General features: G+C 39.7%; 2 protein-coding genes across 5 annotated transcripts in view; one reads left to right on the plus strand and one right to left on the minus strand.

Moving 5' to 3' along the window:
- Window positions 1–22,723, plus strand: part of KMT2C (lysine (K)-specific methyltransferase 2C) — a 253,697-nt gene that overhangs the window by 1,765 nt on the left and 229,209 nt on the right. For all 4 annotated transcript variants that reach the window (XM_014528208.1, XM_014528209.1, XM_014528207.1 and 1 more), the window contains exon 2: window positions 3,469–3,630. The gene's annotated coding sequence lies outside the window, so the exon portion shown is untranslated. The remainder of the gene's footprint in view (window positions 1–3,468; window positions 3,631–22,723) is intronic.
- Window positions 4,993–5,317, minus strand: LOC102246390 (60S ribosomal protein L39). The gene has a single exon (XM_014528210.1). It carries the CDS (start codon window positions 5,280–5,282, stop codon window positions 5,127–5,129), a length of 156 nt encoding a protein of 51 aa, XP_014383696.1. The 5' UTR covers window positions 5,283–5,317; the 3' UTR covers window positions 4,993–5,126.

Here is a 22,723-nt window from a genome sequence, read left to right on the forward strand (position 1 = left end):
CTCCACTCCCCCTTCTCTCTCCCAGGCATCATGACAATTTTTAAACAATGGATTTGTGTATTTGTCTTTGGATTAGAAAAAGTACTGCTAATTATACTTTCTTTGAGTTTGAATTTTTAAAAATTAGGTAAACAAATTAAACATCTAACTTTATAATAGATAACTTTTTGACAGATATTGCCTCAGGCTTATTTAATATTAGACAATTTAATGTTTTATCAAATTAAAAACACAGGCTATATAGTTACTGGTTTTACATTATTATTACTTTAAAATTATGTTTACTACTTAAAATCAAGAATTTTGAACTGAAGCTATTAACCTTATAATTTGAAAAGTAGGTATATAAGTAGGAATTTCCTGTAGTACAAAAGTCAAGTGGAACAGTGAACTTTACATTTGTATAAAAGTTCTTCTTAACAGTAAGGGCTATCTAATTATTTGGTTATTTGGAGTAATCTTTATGGCTTTAAGAGATGTGGGCGAAAAGGGACCACATGCTAACCTGACTAGCTCTGGAGTAATGTTTATCAGAGGTACAGGTCTTTCTATTGGTGAAGAAGTTCCTGCCACAGAGTAGACAACATTCTAGACGTCTGATTACTTTTCTATTAATGTTAAGGAAACCCTTCTGTAAGTTTTGCTTTTTTTTTTTCTTTCTCTTCCCTAGAATATATAAGGGAAGCCAAGAAAACATTCTACCATATTTCTTTGTTGTTAACCCTCACCCGAGGATATTTTTCCATTGATTTGTAGGGACAGTGGGAGAGAGAGGGAAAGACAGAAAGAAACATCGATGTGAGAGAAACACATCAACTGGTTGCCTCCTGCATGAGCCCCACCAGGGCCCGGGCCAGGGAGGAGCCTGCAACCGAGGTACATGCCCTTGACCGAAATCGAACCCGGGACCCTTTGGTCTGCAGGGCGACACTCCTCTACTGAGCCAGACTGGCTAGGGCTCTACCATATTTCTTACCAAGTCAACAAAGTTGACATTAGGGATGTGATGGGTCTTGGGGTGGCACAAAAGCAGCAGGTGGTGGGGATAGGCTTTCTGGGCACTGTCCTTGATCCTCTTTACATAAACTCTTTACACCCTGTACCTACAATAGGTCAATTACTGCTGTTAGAAGGCCACCTGGAAGATTCTTGCTGCAGAAAAATTAGGCACAACTAATGCTGTCATATAAGGGATCAGCAAAATATAGCTGGGCTGCAGGTGATGTAAGGCCCCTCCCCCAACAGGTTTTCTCATTTCTGTAGCTGTGAACTTGAAATAAGTGATTAAAAAAACTCTGTTGTGCCGGGTTGGTGTGGCTCAGTGGTTGGAATGTCAATGCAGGATCTGGTTCAATTCCCCAGTCAGGGAACATGTCTGGGTTGCAGGCTTGATCCCCAATAGGGGCCGTGTAGGAGGCAGCTGGTAGATGAAGTTTCTTTCTCATTAATGTTTTTCTCTATCCCTCTCCCTTCCTCTTTCTCTAAAAATCAATAAGAACATATTAAAAAAACACACTCTGTTGCACCATAATATATGCAGTTTCACAAAACAACAGTTTACAGTTGAGAGGTATTGTTATTTATGCTCTTTGAGATAATACAACTTTGTAGTCTTTATGATAGTAATTCTTTTTATTTTATTTAAAAAAATTAGATAAATGGACATTTTCAGTAATTACTGACCTCTGGAACTTAATGGGCACTGAAATGTTTTAATTTATTTGAAAAAGCTGGTCCAGGAACGGCATTTTCTCTTATCTGTTAGGCGGTAGTTGTCTAACCTGACCCTGCTCCTGTTTGTCACCTCTGGTTTTTGAGAATATGATGTGAGTTTTTCTAGAATCCTCACCTGAGGATATTTTTCTATTGATTTTTAGAGAGAGGGAAAGACAGAAATATCAATGTGAGGGAAACACATCGATTGGTTGTCTCCCGACCCCAGCCCTGGCCCTGGAGGAGCCTGCAACCGAGGTACGTGCCCCTGACTAGACTCGAACCCAGTACTCTTCAGTCCATAGGCCGACGTTCTATCCACCGAGCCAGACGAGCTAGGGCGAGACTACAATGTTTTTAGTCAAACATAGAGTTTTTAGTAAGTATATTGGTGGTTATTACTATGTAAACTTTTATCTCAGTTTCCCATGCCGGATTTGTAGTCAGTTTGCACAGTGACAAGGCACACTGCTCCACCCTTACCTTTCCCCTGCCTTTTTGCAAAAGTGCACCTTATTCCCCAGCCACAATAAGATTTCCTCTGGGCAGATAGTACTTGTCCAACCTTGTGTTCTTTTTTTTTTTTTTTTAAATATATTTCTTTATTGATTTCAGAGAGGAAGGGAGAAGGAGAGAGAGACAGAAACATCAATGATGAGAGAGAATTATCGATCGGCTGCCTCCTGCACGCCCCTCACTGGGGACCTAGCCCGAACCCCAGGCATGTGCCCTTGGCCGGAATCGAACCTGGGACCCCTCAATCCGAAGGCCTATGCTCTATCTACTGAGCCAAGCCGGCCAGGGCCAACCTTGTGTTCTTAAGCTACTTACTGTTATGCCTGAGGGGCTTCCAAACTGAAAACTGTCAGTTTTAGTTATAGAGAATCTTGGATGCTCTCTCTCTGTGCTTTTCCTGTTGGGGACATGTGAGATCCCTTGACAGGATTTGCTAGAATTTTTAATCTTTGAGATGTTTGGACTAAACATAGCTGATATAGAATAAACTTTCCGATCACTGTGTGTGTTCCTTTTTTTCTTTATTGTTTTGGCCCATCTTTTTATGTCAATAAACATTAATTCCTTCTCTCTTAAAAAATTTTTCTTTATCATGTTTGTGCTAAAGTGGCTATTTTCAGAACTTCTTGGCAGTATAAATTGCAGAAGTTAATGAGTGAAGTAGGGATGATGTCTTCTTTATTTTCTTGTGATGGCCTGCATGCACATAAACATAAGCTTGTGGTTAGTGTAGAATCTACATTGTAGACCAGTGATGGCGAACCTATGACACGCGTGTCAGAGGTGACATGCGAACTCATTTTTTTGGTTGATTTTTCTTTGTTAAATGGCATTTAAATATATAAATAAATATCAAAAATATAAGTCTTTGTTTTACTATGGTTGCAAATATCAAAAAATTTCTATATGTGACACGGCACCAGAGTTAAGTTAGGGTTTTTCAAAATGCTGACACGCCGAGCTCAAAAGGTTCGCCATCACTGTTACAGACCAATCTTGAATTAGTAGTTGGAAGTGTCATTTTCTCTATTTGCAGAATTTGAAGGACTTAAGAACGTAAGAGAAGCAGGAATGACACAGCTTTTTTTTTTTTTTGTACGTTTTCTAGAAAAAGCCTCCTGTAAAAGATAGGAAAATTATTTGACTTTGCTTCTGCTGTTAATTTTTGTGGGAGCAGTAACTAGGTATGATGCACAAATGCTGAAATTGTTTAAAAAGTTTCATTCATGTTATTCACAGAGCATGTACGTAATATGCTGGGATGTGGACAGTCAACCTGGAGGAAGGTTCACTGGGGCCACGAGGGGTCTGCAAAGATTTGGAGGAAGCAGTACTTGAATTGGACCTTGAAGGATCAATAGGATTTAGCCTAGTAGAGTGAGAAGAAAGTGAGTGTTGGAGGTGGGTAGCAATGTGATTAAAATTATTGAGGACTGAGGAAAGTGTTAAAGGTGTTTTCTTAGAGTGTGAATAGAACAAGAGGCTTAATATGGGGATTAGGGCCAGGCTGTGATGTCCTTGCATGCCACGCTAATGAGTTTGTGCTTTATAGTCCTGGAGTTATAAACTGTTTACAAGGACCAGGTAGGTAATTTAAATGAGTTGCTTGCAGCTTGTAAGATCCTGAATGACAGCTGACACTGAGGCCTTTGGGGAAAATGGTGAATGAAAACCTGGGGAGTCCCAGGAGCCCATGGGACTTGCCTACCTGCAACCCATAGACAGTTCTGGCTGATGGTTGCCATGTGAGACTGGGAGACATTGCTCCCAAATACTATGGTTTTTATGTGAAATCTCTTGATTTTTAAGTATTTTCAGTTAATTAAGATCCACAGCACTATTTGGGACTACACCTTGTGGGCTAGGTTTAATCTGTGGCCTGTGGGTGGGCTGCAGGTCTTCAACCACTGCTTTCTGTCCCAGCTTATTTTATTTTGTAAATTAATGCTTTGAAAGCAGATATTTGCAGTCTTCCTAAGGACAGAATGCTATTAAATTACGTTGTATTCATTACTTTATTGAATGAAGGTATCTAATACTTGGTGATTTGATGATAGCTATTTTAGGGAAACCACCCCGATGTTAATATGAGGAGAGGACTTACCTGGAGGCAGAGAGAATAGGCTCTTGCAGTAGTCACAGTGTGAGGTAATCAGGGCAGAGGGTAGACTGTTGATAGTGTGGTTGGAAAGGAAGAGGGATTTCAATCAATGCAGAGGAGGAATTTCGAAGTTCCTGACATAGATGTCTAGAGGATGGAAATATCTGGGGGTACTGGCATGTAGAGTTGAGTTTAGGAGCTAGATTAGGATAGGCGATTAAAGATGTGATTTATCTGAAATCTGAGAATATGGAGAGTAGAAAATAGTAAAAAGATTAAAATACTTACCCTTAGGAGATGGGGGAAAAGGGACCCAGAAAGTCTGTAAAAATGAGAAAGGAAATCAGAATATATTCCCAGTATAAATGGGCAAGTATGCACATATGTACAAAGATGCTCATGGCAGCAGAGAAAAGTAGAAAAATAGTAGAGAAGAATTGGCAACAACAAAATACCCATCAGTGGACAGCCATGTGGTTTTTGTCAGGACAGAGGGGTAGAGTAGACCTGTAGGTACCCAAGTCTATGATAACATTTGTTGACCTGAGGAAACAACTTCCAAGAGTTGCAAAGCAGTTAGTTTATTTATTATTATTATTTTAAAAGATCTCACATTTATTACTGAATCAATCTTCTATTTCAGGAGGAAACAATCAACAGAGCAAAATCACAAGTTCATTAATCTTCCAATTAAAATGCCCCAACTGTCCAGACAGTAGCATCTTTTCAATCATTTAAGGGTGTAGGCAACCTGGATACAGCATAAATATGTGAGTCATCTCTCATGTGTGATTTCTCATAGGCCCAGTTTGGTTCTTCTCCAATGTCTCCTCTTCGAGTTGTACCTGATTTTATTAACAGTTTTCATCCGAATCCATTGGGGAATGGGCCGATTCTGCTTTTGTTTCTTGGCCAGGAACCTCTTGATCCTGAAAGTCTTGTGGGCAGACATGGTGAAGGAGAGGCGAACGCACGCACCTCGATGGCGGAGAAAGCGCAAAGCAGTTAGTTTAGAACTATTTTTTGTAAAAAGCACCCAAACTATATATTTTGTGCATAGAAAATGATTTGGAAGGATACATAATAAACATGAATACTTCTGGGGAGTATATACTTTCATAAGCGCATTGATGCAACTTTTTTAAAAAATACTTTATTCAAGTATAAGTACAATCTTAGTGGTTATATTAGTTTCAGATGTTTAACATAGTGATTCAACATTTTTATATCTTACACTGTGAATTCTTTTTTTTTAAATCCTCACCTGAGGATATTTTTCCATTGATTTTTAGAGAGTGAAAGAGAGAGGGAAAGACAGAGAGAAATATCAATGTGAGAGAAACACATGGATTGGTTGCCTCTCGCATGAGTTCTGGCCAGGGAGGAGCCTGCAACTGAGGTATGTGCCCTTCACGGAATCAAACCTCAGTCCACAGGCTGATGCTCAGCTAGGGCTCCATGCAATTTTTAAGCAGCCAATATAGCTCGCCCGGCATGGCTCAGTGGTGGAGCATCGGCTTATGAACCAGGAGGTCAGGGTTCAATTCCCGGTCAAGACACATGCCTGGGTTGCGGGCTGGATCCTCAGTAGGGGTATGCAGGAGGCAGCCAATCACTGATTTTCTTGTATCATTGATGTTTCTATCCCCCCCCCCCTTCTTTCCTTTCTGAAATCAATAAAAATATAATTTAAAAAAAGCCAATACAGTTGACTTTTGAACAGTGTGGGGGTTGGGCACTGATCCCTTGCACAGTAAAAAATCTATGTAATTTAAAATTCTCTATTCATTGATTTAAGAGAGAGAGAGGAAGCGGGGGGGGGGGGGGGGGGGGAGAGAAACATCAGTGTGTTGTTCCACTTATTTATTCAATGCACGCATCTCATTGGTTGATTCTTATATGTGCCCTGACTGGGGATCAAACCCACAACATTGGTGTATCAGGATAATTCTTTAACCAACTGAGCTATCCGGAGACCTATATATATTATACACTGTGTTCTTACAATAAAGTAAACTAGACAAAAAATGTTATTAAGAAAATCATAAAGGAGAGAAAATACATTTACAGTATTTATTGAAAAAAATTCAGTATAAGTGGACCCGTGCAGTTCAAACCCATGTTCAAAGGTCAACTGTAATTTAAAACTGTAGTCTTGTTTTACAAATGAGAACACCAGGTTCTGGGGACATCACCGATTCTTGAGCCAAGATGTTCTGAATTCAAATCCTGGATCCACCACTTATTAACTGTGTTTGACTTTGGGAAGTTACTTGACTCTTTGTGCCTTTGTTACCATCTGCAAAGGGCATACGAGTACACCCAATTTTGGATGGTTGTGGATTTATGTATGTGCAGAATTCAGAACAGTGTCTGGCACAAACTACTAGTAAGTGCTATTAAGAGTGCTTTTATATGAATTGGCTATTACTGTTTTTGCCACTGTCATCAATTATTAATCAAGTATTTGCCTGGAATCATAGGACCTGTTAGTGACAGACATGTGATAAGATACCAAACTCTCTAAAAATGCCATGGCATAAAATAATGTATTAGTTATTGGGGTTCAGGAGTAAATAAAGATTTCCTTTCTGTACAGCTGTCCTTAATAAAGAGAAAAAGAAGGTAAAAAACCTAGGTCAGCAGAAATTTCTATAGAATATTTCATATTATGAGTAACACATGAAAAACAACCACAGCAATTCTATAGAAGCTATATGTATGTAATGTTACTACAGAATCATTTCAAAAATTTTCATTACCCAGACTTAATGCTTTCATAGTGATCTTCGATTAGGTCTCTCTAAATGAGACTTACTATAAGGTATAGGTTTTTTTTTTTTTAAAACAATATATTTTTATTGATTTCAGAGAGGGAGAGAGAGATAGAAACATCATTGATGAGAGAGAATCATTGATTGGCTGCCTCCTGCACGCCCCCCACTGGGGATTGAGCCTGCAACCTGGGCATATGCCCTGACCGGGAATTGAACCTCGACCTCCTGTTTCAAAGGTTGACGCTTAACCACTGAGCCATGCCAGCTGGGCTGTAAGGTGGTTTTAAAATGATTTTTTAAATGTCTTTTATGCTTGGGTCACTTTTAATCCATTTATGCAATCCATTTACATCAGAAGCAACATAGTTGAAGGGTCATAGTGAAGTCTGTGTGTTTTGTTCTTACTTCCATCTTAAGTGAAGCCTAGCAAAAACTTACTAATTTCCTGATCTTTGGGATCCTGATGACATCATGTACCATTTGTTTGGAGTAAGCACCTAGTTGCATATGAAGTAACAGTGTACTTCAAGAGTTACAGAATTTAAAGACTAGATGAAAATTCTGAGAACATTTAGTCTATCCCCTCATTTTATAGGTAGCTGAGCCCTAGAGAGATGACAGCATGCCAGAAGTCATACATACGGTGTTAACCTATAGATAAGTAAAGGGGAGAAGGTAGTCTGTTACATGGGTGACTCCCAGTGAGCCAAGCCTCCTAGACTCATGCTATTGAGTCCGGTATCTTGGCTAGCTCTGTGACTCACTTTACCTAATAGAATGCAGTAGAAACGACGCTGTGCTAAGTTTGGGGCCATGTTTTAAGAAGGCTGGAACTTCCACTTTTGCAAGCCCCGAGTCATCAATAAACTAGATCTTGCCCTGCTGGGGAATCCATGTGGAGTAAGGGAACAGAGATGCCCCAGCTATCCCCATGTCCCAGCTGAGTTCTGCCCAAAGTCAGGTGACCACCAGTAAGATCAGCTGAGGAGCCAGCCAGCCGAGCCTTGCCCAGATTGCAAAATTATGAATACATAAAATTGTGTTGTTTACATCTGTTAGTTTTTATGGTGGCTTGTTATATAGCTATATAGATTGGAAGCAGATGATTTTGGGAATTAAGGGACTCTGAGAACAAAAATATATTTGAGATGTGTATGATAAAAATCATTATTTTCGGCTTCTTTTACTGAGATAGTTCAATGATGCTGTCCTCTACCCTCTGCTCCTCATTTCACTAAAGGCATTTTGAAATAGAGATGGAGTTATATTATTGGGGAGTTTAAGTGGTATTTTAAAATGTAGTTGTCACAGTTGATTGGACTATAATTAGCTAATATGTAATGGAAAGATAAAAGAACTGAATATCAACCTTCAAAAAAGTATGATACTACTTTTTTGACTTATACAGAGATCTCATATATATTGTGAGTATCACAGATTCTGTGTCAGAATACCTGGTTCTATTTCTGGACCTGGGTTAGATTCATTTTTACATGATAGAAAAACCTCAAAATAATAGTGACTTGAATAGGAGTGTTTATTTCTCTCATATCACAGTCTGGAGGGTAAGCCCTAGGGCAGTGATGGCGAACCTTTTGAGCTCAGCGTGTCAGCATTTTGAAAAACCCTAACTTAACTCTGGTGCCGTGTCACATATAGAAATTTTTTGATATTTGCAACCACAGTAAAACAAAGACTTATATTTTTGATATTTATTATTTTATATATTTAAATGCCATTTAACAAAGAAAAATCAACCAAAAAAATGAGTTCGCGTGTCACCTCTGACACGCGTGTCATAGGTTCGCCATCACTGCCCTAGGGCGTGTTTGGAGCCTTGGCACTGCAAAGGTGTCAGGGACTTAGCTCATTTTATCTCACTGCTCAGATATTTCTAGGATATGGCCTTTGTTGTCAGATTCCATGATGGCTACTAGAGCCCTGGTCATTGCATCTAGGATATGACCTTTGTTGTGAGATTCCATGATGGCTACTAGAGCCCTGGTCATTGCATCCACATCCCATTAAGGAAAAAAAAAAGAAAAGAGTAGACCAAGGCCCAAAACAATCCGTTTCTTTAAAACACTCTCTAAGAAATACCATAGGCTTCAGCCTGTGTGTAATTGGCTGGAATGTCATATGACCATATGTAGCTGCAAAGGAGACTGGGGATGTAGTCCTTAGCCTAGTCCATTGCTGCCTAGAATAGATTTAGAGTGTTATTAATAAGGGTGGGCGTGGACATTGCAGAAGTCTTTACCTTGTGGAGTAAGGAAACAGAGCAACCGGCTAAGGGTGGGCGTGGACATTGCAGAAGTAGCCAACAGTCTTTACCTTGTGGAGTAAGGAAACAGAGCAACCGGTTTATTGCCATAGGCCTAGTGAGATAGATGGTATGAAACACTGGAGATGCAGATAGATTTTATATTGAGGGCCAGCCCCAATTCAATGATAGTGACTGCTTGCAATGCTCCATTGAACCCGAGTCCCTAATTTTTTGGCCTCAGCAGGGTAAGGAAGTAGTAGAAGTATTTGTTTTTGGGTAAATACGGGAGTGATAACATGCTGTCATTTACATATTACCCCATGTACACCTTAGCCTTTTATTATGTACAGTTACTTTACTTGTAAAAATCTTTTTATTCAGAATTTTTTATTATTTTGCTAACCTTTGGACTTTTCCTATTAAAAAATATCCTAAAATGTATTCCATATTTTAAACGTTTGCTAATAAGCCTGATTCCCAACTTTGTGTAGAACATTCTCCAAACTGGAGATGATGATGATGTAGAGAAATACTGAACTCCTTTTATGTGTATGTCAGAATGTCTAGAATATACTGCGGAAACAATGAGCCTCCGTTCTTAGTGGCTTCAATCAATAGGGGTGTATTTCTTATTCATACTACACTTTTATGATGGGCCAGTTTAGGAGCTGTACAACATCTACACCTCGCTAAGGGAGCCGTCTCTCTGTCTTTCCACACTTGTCAAGGGAGGAAGGAGACAGCAGGGTAGACCGTGCTCTAGCTCCTAAAGGCCCTCCAGATGTGGCGGTGTCAGTCCTGTGTATGTATCACTGGCCCAAGAACACCAGTGGGAGCACCTAACGAAGGAGGCAGGGAAGTGAAATCCTATCGTATCTGTGGAGGGATAACTGGAAATGTTTGATGAAGAGCACTAATAAACATCATATAGGGTAAAATTTATTTTAGTTCAAATATTCGCATTTGACTTTGGAATAGGTTTGGTTACCTGTCATTGAGTATGACCACCTGTTTGTCTCTTGTACAACAATGTTATAACTAAGGGCTGTGTTTAATACTATTAAACACACAAAACGTTTTCCAGAGGTAGAAATAATATAGGAGGCATAGGGCTTGATCTCTTGATTCTTTCTCTACTGTAGTCATGTTTTTTTCACTCTCCCCACTCACAAGAAAGGAGGGAAGCAATCAAATATTAAAATGCCTGTGAAAAGTTAGTGAGATTATAGTTGACCTAAAATCTGTTTATTTCAAATTTGGTTCTTCAAGCATTTTATTTTCAGTCAAGGCTACTTTGCCTGTTTTCTACCAATCACTCAAGAAGATGTTACTGACCATTTATGCACCATATACTGGAGAAACCAAAATAAGACACAATTCCTATCCTCAGTTTTTACTAATACTGTGCAAATTATAATGCAAAACGACAAGTGCTACAGTGGAAGATATTGCAAAGGACTGAGGAAGCTTAGAGAAGGAAGAACTTAAAGCATGGGGATTGAATAAAGGAAACATCTGAGTTGAGTCTTGAAGAATTAAATCAACTTGACTGAAGGAAGGGAGTGAGTGAGGAACTAGTACATGGCCATCATGGGCTAGGCACAGCTGGGCTGACCAGTGTTACTTTATAGTGCTACAGTGGAAGATATTGCAAAGGACTGAGGAAGCTTAGAGAAGGAAGAACTTAAAGCATGGGGATTGAATAAAGGAAACATCTGAGTTGAGTCTTGAAGAATTAAATCAACTTGACTGAAGGAAGGGAGTGAGTGAGGAACTAGTACATGGCCATCATGGGCTAGGCACAGCTGGGCTGACCAGTGTTACTTCATTTGATATTTTTAACAGTCACATGCAGTAGGATCATTAGGTCCAGCTTTACAGGGTGAAGGAGCTAAGTTTCAGGAAGATCACTTAGTTGATAAGTGATTGTGTCAGGATTTGAATCCAGGTGTGTCTGACTCTGGTCTTTGCTTTTTAAAGAACTCCAGTCCAGCTTTCAGCTATAAGATGAAAAAGGTCTGAGGATCTAATGTATAACACGGTGATTACTAGTATAGTTGATAACACTGTGTTACATGATTGAAATTTGCTAAGAGACTGGAACTTAAATATTCTCACAAAAAACCGAAGATAAATATGTGATGTGATGAATTTATTAATTAACTAGATGGGAGGAATCCTTCCACAACGTTTGTGTATATCAAATCATCATGATGTACACTTTTAAATATCTTACAATTTTGTCAGTTACACCTCAGTAAAGCTGAGAAAAAAAAAAAATGCCCATGCACATAAGAGAAATTGCAGTCCTGTATGTGAGAAAATGAGGAAGGGAAAGTAAGTTGGGAATTTCAAAATTTTACTGTAGGCAGTAGGGAGTCATTGAAAATTTTAAATAGTTACATTGTCTCTTGGTTAGAAAAATAACCTTGGCAACAAGAGGGAAGATGGTATGTAGGGGCATATACCCCATTTGTCATTTAAAAAAAAAATTGATTTCAGAGAGGAAGGAAGAAGGAGAGGGAGATAGAAACATCAATGATGAGAGAGAATCATTGATCTGTTGCCTCCCACATGCTCCCCACCGGGGATAGAGCTGGAAAAAATCGGGTTTGTACCCTGACTGAGAATCAACTGTGACCTCTTGGTTCATAGAGCGATGCCCAACCACGGAGTCACACTGGTGGACTACCTCATTTGTCTTGTTACAGGGACCAGAATAAAAACCCAAACTGATTTAGCCTGTTTTTTTTTGTTGTTGTTTTTTTTAATCAAGAAATAATACTTGCCTAGCTTTCATTTTCAAGTTATTCAACCCCGGAACCAGAAAGAACCTCACAGTCATCTATTCCAATGTCTTCAATTTATGGGTTAGAAAATGAAATGCCAACAGGCAAGTTTGACATCTGAGATTACACTTCCGGATCGGGAGACAATAGTCTTTTTTTGCCAATAAAAGAAGGTAAATACCTACGGTAGGGAAATGAAATGCCAACAGGCAAGTTTGACATCTGACATTACACTTCCGGATCGGGAGACAATAGTCTTTTTTGCCAATAAAAGAAGGTAAATACCTACGGTAGGTTCCATTAGCTAACAACCAAGAGTTACACCTCTGATTGGAAAAATGTCCTTGTGGTCCATCCATGTTGTTGCATGTATCAATAGTTTCTTTAAATTTTTATTTTTATTTATTGACTAGAGGCCTGATGCATGAAATTCGTGCAAGGGCTCGGCCCCCACTGTGGCGGCGGCTGCCTCTGCCTTGGCCCCTGCCCACCATGGTGGCCGCCTTAGCCCTCACAGCCCCAGCTTCGTCTGGAAGGTCGTCCGGAAGGATGTCCAGTCTAATTAGCATATTACGCTTTTATTATTAGAGACTTGAGAGAGAGAAACATTGATTTGTTGTTCTACTTATTAACACATTCATCAGTTCATTTTTAAAAAAAAATTTATACAAAGTGGATTCGGAAATACTGCTCTTATTTTTTTATTTCTCATTGTTATTGAAACTATTGCGAGGTTATTTTTTCATTGATTTTTAGAAGTAGTGGAAGGGATGGGGAGAAACTGCTAGAGAGAAACATGGAAGTGAGAGAGATACATCCATTGGTGTCTCCCACAGAGGCCCAGACCAGGGCCCTGGGTGGAGCCTGCAGCTGAGGTATGTGCCCTTGACTGGAATTGAACCTGGGACCCTTCAGTCTGTGGGCCTATGCTCTATCTACTGAGACAAACCTGTTAGGGCCATTAGTTCATTGAATGTGCCCTGACCAGGGATTGAATCTGCAACTTTGGTACATCAGGACGATGCTCTAATCAGCTGAGTTATCTGGCAGGGCCAATAGTTTGCTTCTTTATGTTGATGACTAGTACTCCATTGTATGGATGTACCACACTTTATTAATTTGCCAATTGAGGGACATTTGGATTGTTTCCAGTGTTTTGTCTACAGTGAATAATGCTACTACCATATTTGCTTACATGTCCTTGGACAAATGTTTTCATTTCTCTGGGTAGATACCTAGGAATATAAGTTGCTTGGTTATATGGTTAGTGCATGTTTAACTTTTTGAGAACTTACAAACCTTTCAAAGTGCCTGTGCCATTTTACATTATTAAAATTGTATGAAGGTTCACATCCTTGCTGATGCTTGGAATTATACATCTTTGATTTTAGCCATTCTAGGGGTGTGTAGTGATATCCCATTGTGGTTTTAATTTGCACTTGCCTAATGATTTATGTTGGTGAGCATCTTTTGAATTGCTTATTTATCATTTCTGTATCTTACTTGGTTTAAATATCAACTTAAATCTATCCTGTTTTGGGGGATGTTGTGTCTTATTTTTGAGTCATAAGAGTTCTGTGTATGTATTTATCTTCCCTAATAATAGACAAACATGTAAATTGACCACCCCTCCGCTATGCTCACCAGCCAATCAGGAGAGCATGCAAATTAACCCAACAAAGATGGCGGTTAATTTGCATACGTAGGCTCGAAGCTGCGGAGCAAAGACTGAAGGCTCCAGCCGGAGTAGCGAAGACTGAAGGCTCAGGCCGGAGTGAAGGCCTGGGTCCTGGGTGCCGGAGGAAAACCGGTGCCGGCAGCTAGGGGAAGGGAAGGCCTATTTCACGAATCTCTTCGTACAATGGGCCTCTAGTATATATAAAAAAGCCTAAGCGACTGTCACGACTGAATGACCAGAACGACCAGTCGCTATGACGCGCACTGACCACCAGGGGGCAGACGCTCAATGCAGGAGCTGCCCCCTGATGGTCAGTGCGCTCCCACAGCCAACCTCCTGTGATTGGCCAGTGGTGTTGGTGTTGGCATCGGTGTCCGGCGTCCGTTCCTTCTGCACCTAGTCGGTGACCATCGCCTTCTCTCCCCACTCCACTGGGGCCTTTGGGCCCCAGGGTGGGACGGGGAACCGGCCCTGATCAGCCCTGATCGCCTGCTAGGCCTAGGGACCCCACCCGTGCACAAATTCGTGCACCAGGCCTCTAGTATGTATAAGATTTTTTTTCTTAGAGCAATTTTAGGTTTACAGCAAAACTGAGAAGGTACCTAGATTTCCCATATACCCTCTGCCCCCACACATGCATAGCTTCCCCCATTATCAACATCCCCTACCAGAGTGGTACATTTGTTATAACTGATGAACCTACAATGACACATTCTTGTCACCCAGAGTCCATAGTTTGATGTTAGATTTCACTTTTGGTGTTGTACATGCTGTGGATTTTGACAAATGTATAATGACATGTATCCACTTTTAGGATATCCAGAGTACTTTACTTCCCTAAAAATCCTTTGTGTTCCAACTATTCATCCCTCCTTTCTCCCTAACACCTGGCAACCACTGTTTTGTTTTTTTTTTTAAATCTCCATAGTTTGCCTTCTTTATATATTTTTGATACAAGTCCTTTATAAGTTACATGTTCCCACTCTGTGGCTTATTCTTTTAATTTTTAAGTAGTATCTTTTGAAATGCTGACAATTCTAATTGTGATGAACTCCAACTTATTTTATTTCCCTTATGGATTGTGCTTTTGGTTTCATATCTAAGAGCTCTTTGCCTAACCCAAGATAGAAAGATCTATGTTTACTTCTCTAAGCTTTTATAGTGTTAGGTTTTACATTAAGGTTAATGCTTACATACATGTTGAGTTAATTTTTTGGGATGGTGTGAGGTAAGGTCTGAGTTTATTTTGCATATGGACTTACAGTTGTTTCAGCACCATTTGTTGAAAAGACTTGCCCTTTCCTCATTGAACTGTTATGGCTCCTTTGTTGAAAATCACTTGATTGTAAATGTGGGTTTATGTCTGGATTCTCTTCTGTTCTTTTGATCAGTATGTCTATCCTTATGCCAATACTTCACTAACGTGATTACTGTAGATTTATTATAAGTTTTGAAATCAGGTAGTTTAATTTCCCCAGTTTTGTTCTTTTCCAAAATTGTTTTGCCTATAGTTTCCATATAAATTTTATGGTTAGCCTGTCAACTTCTACAAAAAAAATAGATTGGACTTTTGATAGGGATTACCTTATTCTTCCAGTTTGAAATCATGTATCTCTTCATTTTGATATTCTTTAATTTCTCTCAGCAATATTTTATAATTTTCAGTGTACATGCCTTGTACTTTTTTGTTAAATTTATTCCTAAGTATTTAATTTTTTTGATGCTGTTGTAAATGGAATTGTTTTCTTAATTTCATTTATAAATTGTTGCTAGTATATAGAAGTGCAATTGATTTCTTTTAAAGGTGGTAAGGCAGACTTGATTTTGGGGGGACTACTACATTGGGGTTTTGCAGTAAGAGAGATTGGGCTCAACTCATGAGGTATAATTGATTTATTTATTGGTCTTATATTCTGTTCTCTTACTAAATTTACTTAGTATTAGTATTACTTTAGTTTTAGTATTAGTATTTTTTATAGGTTCTTCAGCTCTTTTCTATATCCAAACAGATAACTCATAACTGATGAACTGCTTATTTTAAAAACCTCAAACTAAGTTTTATCCTGGGACAAGTGTCTTTCATGTTCCCCTTTCAACATTTGTGATACTTACGGTCTTTCTTTCTCTCTCTTTTTTAAAAAGATGTTTTTATTGATTTTTAGAGAGAGGAAGGAAGAGAGATAGAAACATCAATGAGAGGGAACCATTGATTGCCTGCTTCTTGCATAGCCCCCACCGGGGGATGAAGCCCACAACCCTGACTGGGAATCAAACCATGACCTCCTGGTGCATGGGTTGGTTCTCAACCACTGAGCCACACCAGCTGTGCTTACGGTCTTTCTTGAACCGAGGATCTATCTGTAAGTTGGCAGCCTAGCAGAGATGAGTTTTTGACAACAAAACCACTTAATTTTCTCTCTGACTCAGGCGAGGGTTAAACAGAAAGACAATTAGCCAAGAGAAGTATGAGAAGTGTACACAAGCAGCCACATTTCATTCTGAGAAGTTTTACACTTTTCAAGCAGAGTAGCTATGTGATTTTTAGTAAATGCCTTCTTGGTGCTTTAGTTGCTTCAACTGCTAAGTGGGTTAATAATAGTGTCTACTTCTTATGGTTGTTGTGATAATTAAATTCATGTATGTGAAGTGCTTAGCATGGTGTCTGACATACAGTAAACACTTTATTAATTTCATTAGCTTTAAACATGTAGGAATTCAGCAGGAGGATGAAGAGAGGAAAACTCTTTAACTGTCAGAATCAGATCATCCTAGTGTGGGTTTGATGAAATCTTGGGGAGGGGGGTGTTCTTAATCTCTTTTTGGGTTATAGATCCCTTTGGATATATCCCTACTTTCTACAGAAGAATGCAGACAGGAATGTAGCTATGCAAATTTTGTGTAATTTAAAGGAGAGGGTTCAGTGACCCCCTGGAGCTTAGACAAAAGCTTTGTAGGGGTGCATAGCCCCCAGAATAAGGATTTTTCCTCAAAAAGTAAAGTGCTCTCTGAAGGCAAAGGTCTTGGATGTGGAAGGGGATGGAGGTTTCCCCTCAAAGCTAAGTCCTTGAACGGAACAGGTTAGGAAGTAAACACAGCATTAGTGTTGGAAGTCACCTGACTGATGATGTCAAGGAAGGGCACTTACTCTTAGGAGTACGATCAGGTTTTGGTAGCTTGTGGGTTATGTGCATGTCAGAGCGTATACCAGTGATGGCGAACCTTTTGAGCTCGGCGTGTCAGCATTTTGAAAAACCCTAACTTAACTCTGGTGCCGTGTCACATATAGAAATTTTTTGATATTTGCAACCATAGTAAAACAAAGACTTATATTTTTGATATTTATTTTATATATTTAAATGCCATTTAACAAAGAAAAATCAACCAAAAAAATGAGTTCGCGTGTCACCTGTGACACGCGTGTCATAGGTTTGCCATCACTGGCGTATACTGTGATTGTACCCAAGAAAGCATATTGAAATGAGTGAAGTTGTTAGAGGGATAACGGGGAAGTGCCCTAATTTATTAAGTAAATTTGCACAAACTTTAGCACTTCAAGTATAAATAATAAGAAGGTAGAGTGACAGACCTCTTGTTGCCATATTGAGACCTAGAACTGAGGTTCAAGGTTTTTGCAGTTCAGCCAGGACACAGCCGAGGGACAGATTAGGCTACCTGTGTCTTGAAGACAGTGCCTATGGCTTCTCAACATTGTATCCCCCAAAACAGAGTGCAAAGTTTTTGATACCCTTATGTTTACATTCTTTTTTTTTAATCCTTACCTGAGGCTATGCTTTTATTGATTTTTTATTTTTTTTTGAGAGAGAGAGAAACATTGATGTGGGAGAGAAACATTGATTGGTTTACTCCCATATGCGCTCCAACTGGGGATCGAACACACAACTTAGATATGTGCCCTCACTAGGAATCGAACCTGGGACTTTTTTTTTTAAAATACATTTTGTTGATTTTTTACAGAGAGTTAGAAAAATCGATAAGAGAGAAACATCGATCAGCTGCCTCCTGCACACCTCCTACTGGGGATGTGCCCGCAACCAAGGTACATGCCCTTGACCAGAATCGAACCTAGGACCTTTCAGTCCGCAGGCCGACGCTCTATCCACTGAGCCAAACCGGTTAGGGCAAACCAGGGACCTTTTGATGTATGGGCCAATCCTCCAGTTAACTGAGCCACACAGCCAGGGCGGTTGTTTTTTTTTTAAAAGGGTGATAAAGATAGGGAATAAATCAATGTGTAAATCCCCCCCCCCCATGTAATTATATCAGGAATTGTTCTCCCTTTCTATTGCTGGCTTTACTTCTCTGCTTTTATTTTTCCTTTGTCTTTACCATACAGCTCTCTTATTAGCCTTTTTAGTGACCCTTTACTCCTCCAATTAACCCTTCTTTTCAAACCCCTTTCTCTTGTTTCCGGGCAGGGAGGCCTTGTTCCACCAGAAGTAACTGGGCTGTGCAGGCATTGCAGTGGCATACTGTTGGTGCCAAGTGCCCTGAGGTTCTTATTTATTTATTTTTTGCCCTGAGGTTCTTGATCCTCGTTATTGTTGCCACTGGAAAATGATACCGGGTAAAGAACTTAATGATAATTTCACATTAAAAAAAATATTTTAAAGTGTTTTTATTGCCAAAATTCCATATCATGTGTTTATTTATGATATCTCATGATACTTAACCAGTCTAGTATTTTTTTTTTTAATGTATTCTATTGATTTTTTACAGAGAGGAAAGAAGAGGGATAGAGAGTTAGAAACATCGATGAGAGAGAAACATCAATTAGCTGCCTCCTGCACACTCCCTACTGGGGCTGTGCCCGCAACCAAGGTACATGCCCTCGACCGGAATCGAACCCGGGACCCTTTAGTCCGCAGGCCAACACTCTACCACTGAGCCAAACCGGTTAGGGCCCAGTCTAGTATTTTTGAGTCGTAATCCAGGTCATGGTAACTGTTACCTCTCTGTGTTATTAAGAGGTCTTTTCTTTCAAGGTCTCTGGAATAATAGTGATAGGTTGGCATTAATTTGAGCTTTGGATACAATAGAATTAGTTTAAAATCAACACGATGAGGATTATATTATGAAATAATTCTTTTCTAAAATTTTTGAAATATTACTAGATTATCCTTCTGCGAATTAAGGCATATCAAGCGTGGCCGGTGCTCAATGGTTAGAGTGTTGGTCTTTGGACCGAAGGTCACGGGTTTGATTTCCAGTCAAGGGCAATTGCCTTAGTTGCAGGTTCAATCCCTGATGGGAGGCAACCAATCGATGTTTCTCTTTCTCTCTCTCTCTTCCCTACTTCTCCCTCTCTTTCACTCTCTTTAAAAATCAATAGAAGAGCCCTAGCCAGTTTGGCTCTGTGGGTAGAGCGTCAGCCTGCGGACTGAATGATCCTGGGTTCAATTCCGGTCAAGGGCACATGCCAGGGTTGCAGGCTCAATCCCCAGTGTGGGGCCTGCAGGAGGCAGCCAATCAATGATTCTCTCTCATCATTGATGTTTCTCTCTCTCCCTCTACCTTCCTCTCTGAAATCAATAAAAATATATTTAAAAAAATCAATAGAAGAAATATCCTCTGGTGAGGAGTGAAAAAACATTGCCTTTTTCAGGTTGAGCCTGAATTTCTTCTGCTATCATCATATAAGCTGTGGATTTCTAGTTGTATAAATCTGTTATTTTAATGACTGAAAATTTTTAAAATTGTATTTTTATTACAGAAAATGTGGAACATGGAGAAAAAGAAATCCATCATACTACTCTTACATAGATACTGTTATTTTGATCTCTTTTTCCATATGCCTATTTTGTTTTCATTGTATTAATGATGGTATATTACTCTAGATTTTGTAGGCTACTTCCCTGCTTAACGTGTAAAAGAAAATTTCCATGTCGTTAATCTTCATAACGGTTTTTAAATTTGAATTCTTTATTGTTGAAAGTATTACACATAACCTTTTTAAAGGAGTTTAATTTTCCATTGAGTAAACTAATATAAACATCCTCCATCACCCCTGTTCCTCCACTTTTCTTGGTAATACGATTTTTTTTTTGCTTATGATTATACCATGTAAAATGCTTTGCAGACACTTGTAGATAGTCATATTCATATTTTGGATTATTTTTATAGGACAGATTTCCATAGGCAGGATCACTAGATTAAAAGAGAGAACAATTTGCTCTAGCCAGTTTTGCTCAGTGGATAGACCATTGGCTTGCAGACTGAATTGTTCCTACCCAATTGATTGTCTCTCTCATATCCATATTTCTCTCTCTTTGTCTCTCCCTCTCCCTTCCACTCTCTCTAACAATCATTAGAAAAATAACCTCAGGTGAGGATTAACACACACACACACACACACAAAGAATGTTATGATTCCTGATCCATATTGAGAGGGGAGTGGGCTCTACTGTTTAATTGCTGGGCCTCACATTCTGGCTCCATCACATTCTAGTTGTTGGACTCTGTATAAACTGTTTAATTTCTCCGTTTGTTTACTCACCTGTAAAAAGGGGTTAAGCCTGGCCGGTGTGGTCCAGTGGTTGAGCATCGACCTATGAACCAGGAGGTCACGGTTTTATTCCCAGTCAGGGCACATGCCCATGTTGTGGGCTCAATCCCCAGTGTGGGGCTTGCAGGAGGCAGCTGATGAGTGGTTCTCTGTTATCATTGATGTTTCTCTCTTTTCCTCTCTGAAATCAATAAACATATATTAAAAAAAATAAAATGGGGTTGATGATAAAATCCCTGTGTTAGGGTTACTGAGAGAATTAAAGAGGGCACATGTTCAGAAAGCCTTTAGAACAGTGCCTATTAAATATGAACTCTTATTTTTATTTAAAAAATTTAAATGCTTCATCAAAGGGGTGCATCAGATTATAATGTCAGCAGGAATATGTGTTAGGACAAGTTTCATTGAATCTTTGTCATGCATGGTATATTAAAACAAAACCTTTATGCCCTGGCCTGGTAGCTCAGTTGGTTGGAGTGTTGTCCCCATGTGCCAGGGTTGCAGGTTCGATCCCAGGTCAGGGCACATAAAAGAATCAACCAATGAGCCCTAGTTGGTTTGGCTCAGTGGATAGAGTGTTGGCCTGCAGACTAAAGGGTCCCAGGTTTGATTCCAGTGCCCGGGTTGCCGGCTTGATCCCGGTGGGGGGCGTGCAGGAGGCATCAGATCAATGATTCTCATCATTGATGTTTCTGCCTCTCCTCTCCCTTCCTCTCTGAAATCAATAAAAATATATTAAAAAAAGAATCAGCCGAAACTGGTTTGGCTCAGTGGATAGAGCGTCGGCCTGCGGACTGAAAGGTCCCAGGTTCGATTCTGGTCAAGGGCATGTACCTGGGTTGCGGGCACATCCCCAGTAGGAGATGTGCAGGAGGCGGCTGATCGATGTTTCTAACTCTCTATCTCTCTCCCTTCCTCTCTGTAAAAAATCAATAAAATATATTTAAAAAAAAAAGAATCAACCAGTGAATGCATGAATATATGGGACAACAAATCAATCTCTCTCCCTCTCCCTCTCCCTCCTCCTCCCATTCTACTTATCTCCCTCTGCCCTTCTCCCCCCACTCTCTCTAAAAAAAAAAAAATCAATTAAAAAATTTAAAGAAACCCTTTATATTTATAGTTTAATCACTGAAAACCACTTCAGTTTAAAATTTTTACTTACTTGATTAGTAGGATTATTGAAGACTCTTCAATTTTACTACTTGTATTTCTTGTGAATTTCTAAAAATTTATGTTTTATTTGTAGTTTAATAGCCAGAGGACATTCTTACTGTTTTTCATATTACTTAAACTTTTTATATGACACTAGTGGCTTGGTACATGGATTTATGTACATTGAAAGAAAATTAATTAGAAGAAATATTTTAATATCGCTGTTCGCCCTTTCTCTATAATAGAAGTGTCAACCAAATTCACGATCGACAAATAACAGATCGAAACACACGCGTGCAATTGGCGCCAGCAAGAGCTTAATATGTATGGCGCATGTGCGAGTCAAAGTAGCTTGCTTTCTGATTTAGCTAAACTTTTCCAGCCCAGTGAAGCACCCCAACTTCTCTTTCAGGTAATTGTCAGCAACACAGCAATAAATATCAACATGAAGCAGATTATTTTATTATAGATCATACAGGGAGAACAAAGGGCAAAATATTTAACTGCAGCAGTGTTTGGCTATATTCTGCACAGTGAGAAAACCTGAAGTCATTTTCAAGGGCCACCATTTCTTACTTCTTTTCAGTAGGGTCAAGTTTCTAAGCTTTCTAATCTCCATTTTCCGGCTAATGAAAAGAAAATAGGATTCCACCAAGTCTCCTATCTACCAACTCCAGGACTTCTGTGAGGATTAAATGAGATGAGGCATGGGAAAACGCTTCACAGACATTTGGTTAATGTGTAAAATGTTTGCAGCTGGTTGTAAAGCAAGTTGTGTTCCTGGGCTGAAGAAATTTCAAGGAGGCTAGTCGCTAGGGAGAGGAAGCCGGGCAGCTGGGTGTTGCTACATGATGTCATTACCCAGTGCCCACAGTGACCGATTCCAGACTGGGCTGGACTGTGGGCTGCATTTTGCACCATCGGATCTCAGAAGTGTTGGCTGCGATTTGGTGGGCTTTCACTCTGGGGTGGTGGCAAGGCCTGTGTCCCACTTGGGGGAAGCCGAGTGTTGCTTTGTTGGCACCAGGTCCACGGTGCTGTTTCTTTGTAAATGGCCAGTGCGCGTCACAGCAGCTCCTGCATTGAGCATCTGTCCCCTGGTGGTCAGCGTGCATCATAGCGACCGGTTGGACGTTTGGAGGGACACTTAGCATATTAGCCTTTTATATATACTAGAGGCCCGGTGCACAAAAATCTGTGCACTC

This window comes from Myotis brandtii, unplaced genomic scaffold (assembly GCF_000412655.1).
Source record: "Myotis brandtii unplaced genomic scaffold, ASM41265v1 scaffold624, whole genome shotgun sequence".
Lineage (NCBI taxonomy): Eukaryota > Metazoa > Chordata > Mammalia > Chiroptera > Vespertilionidae > Myotis > Myotis brandtii.

Excerpts from the sequence above, each read along its gene's own strand:
- LOC102246390 (XM_014528210.1), bottom strand. The coding sequence starts at position 5,282 with ATGTCTGCCCACAAGACTTTCAGGATCAAGAGGTTCCTGGCCAAGAAA.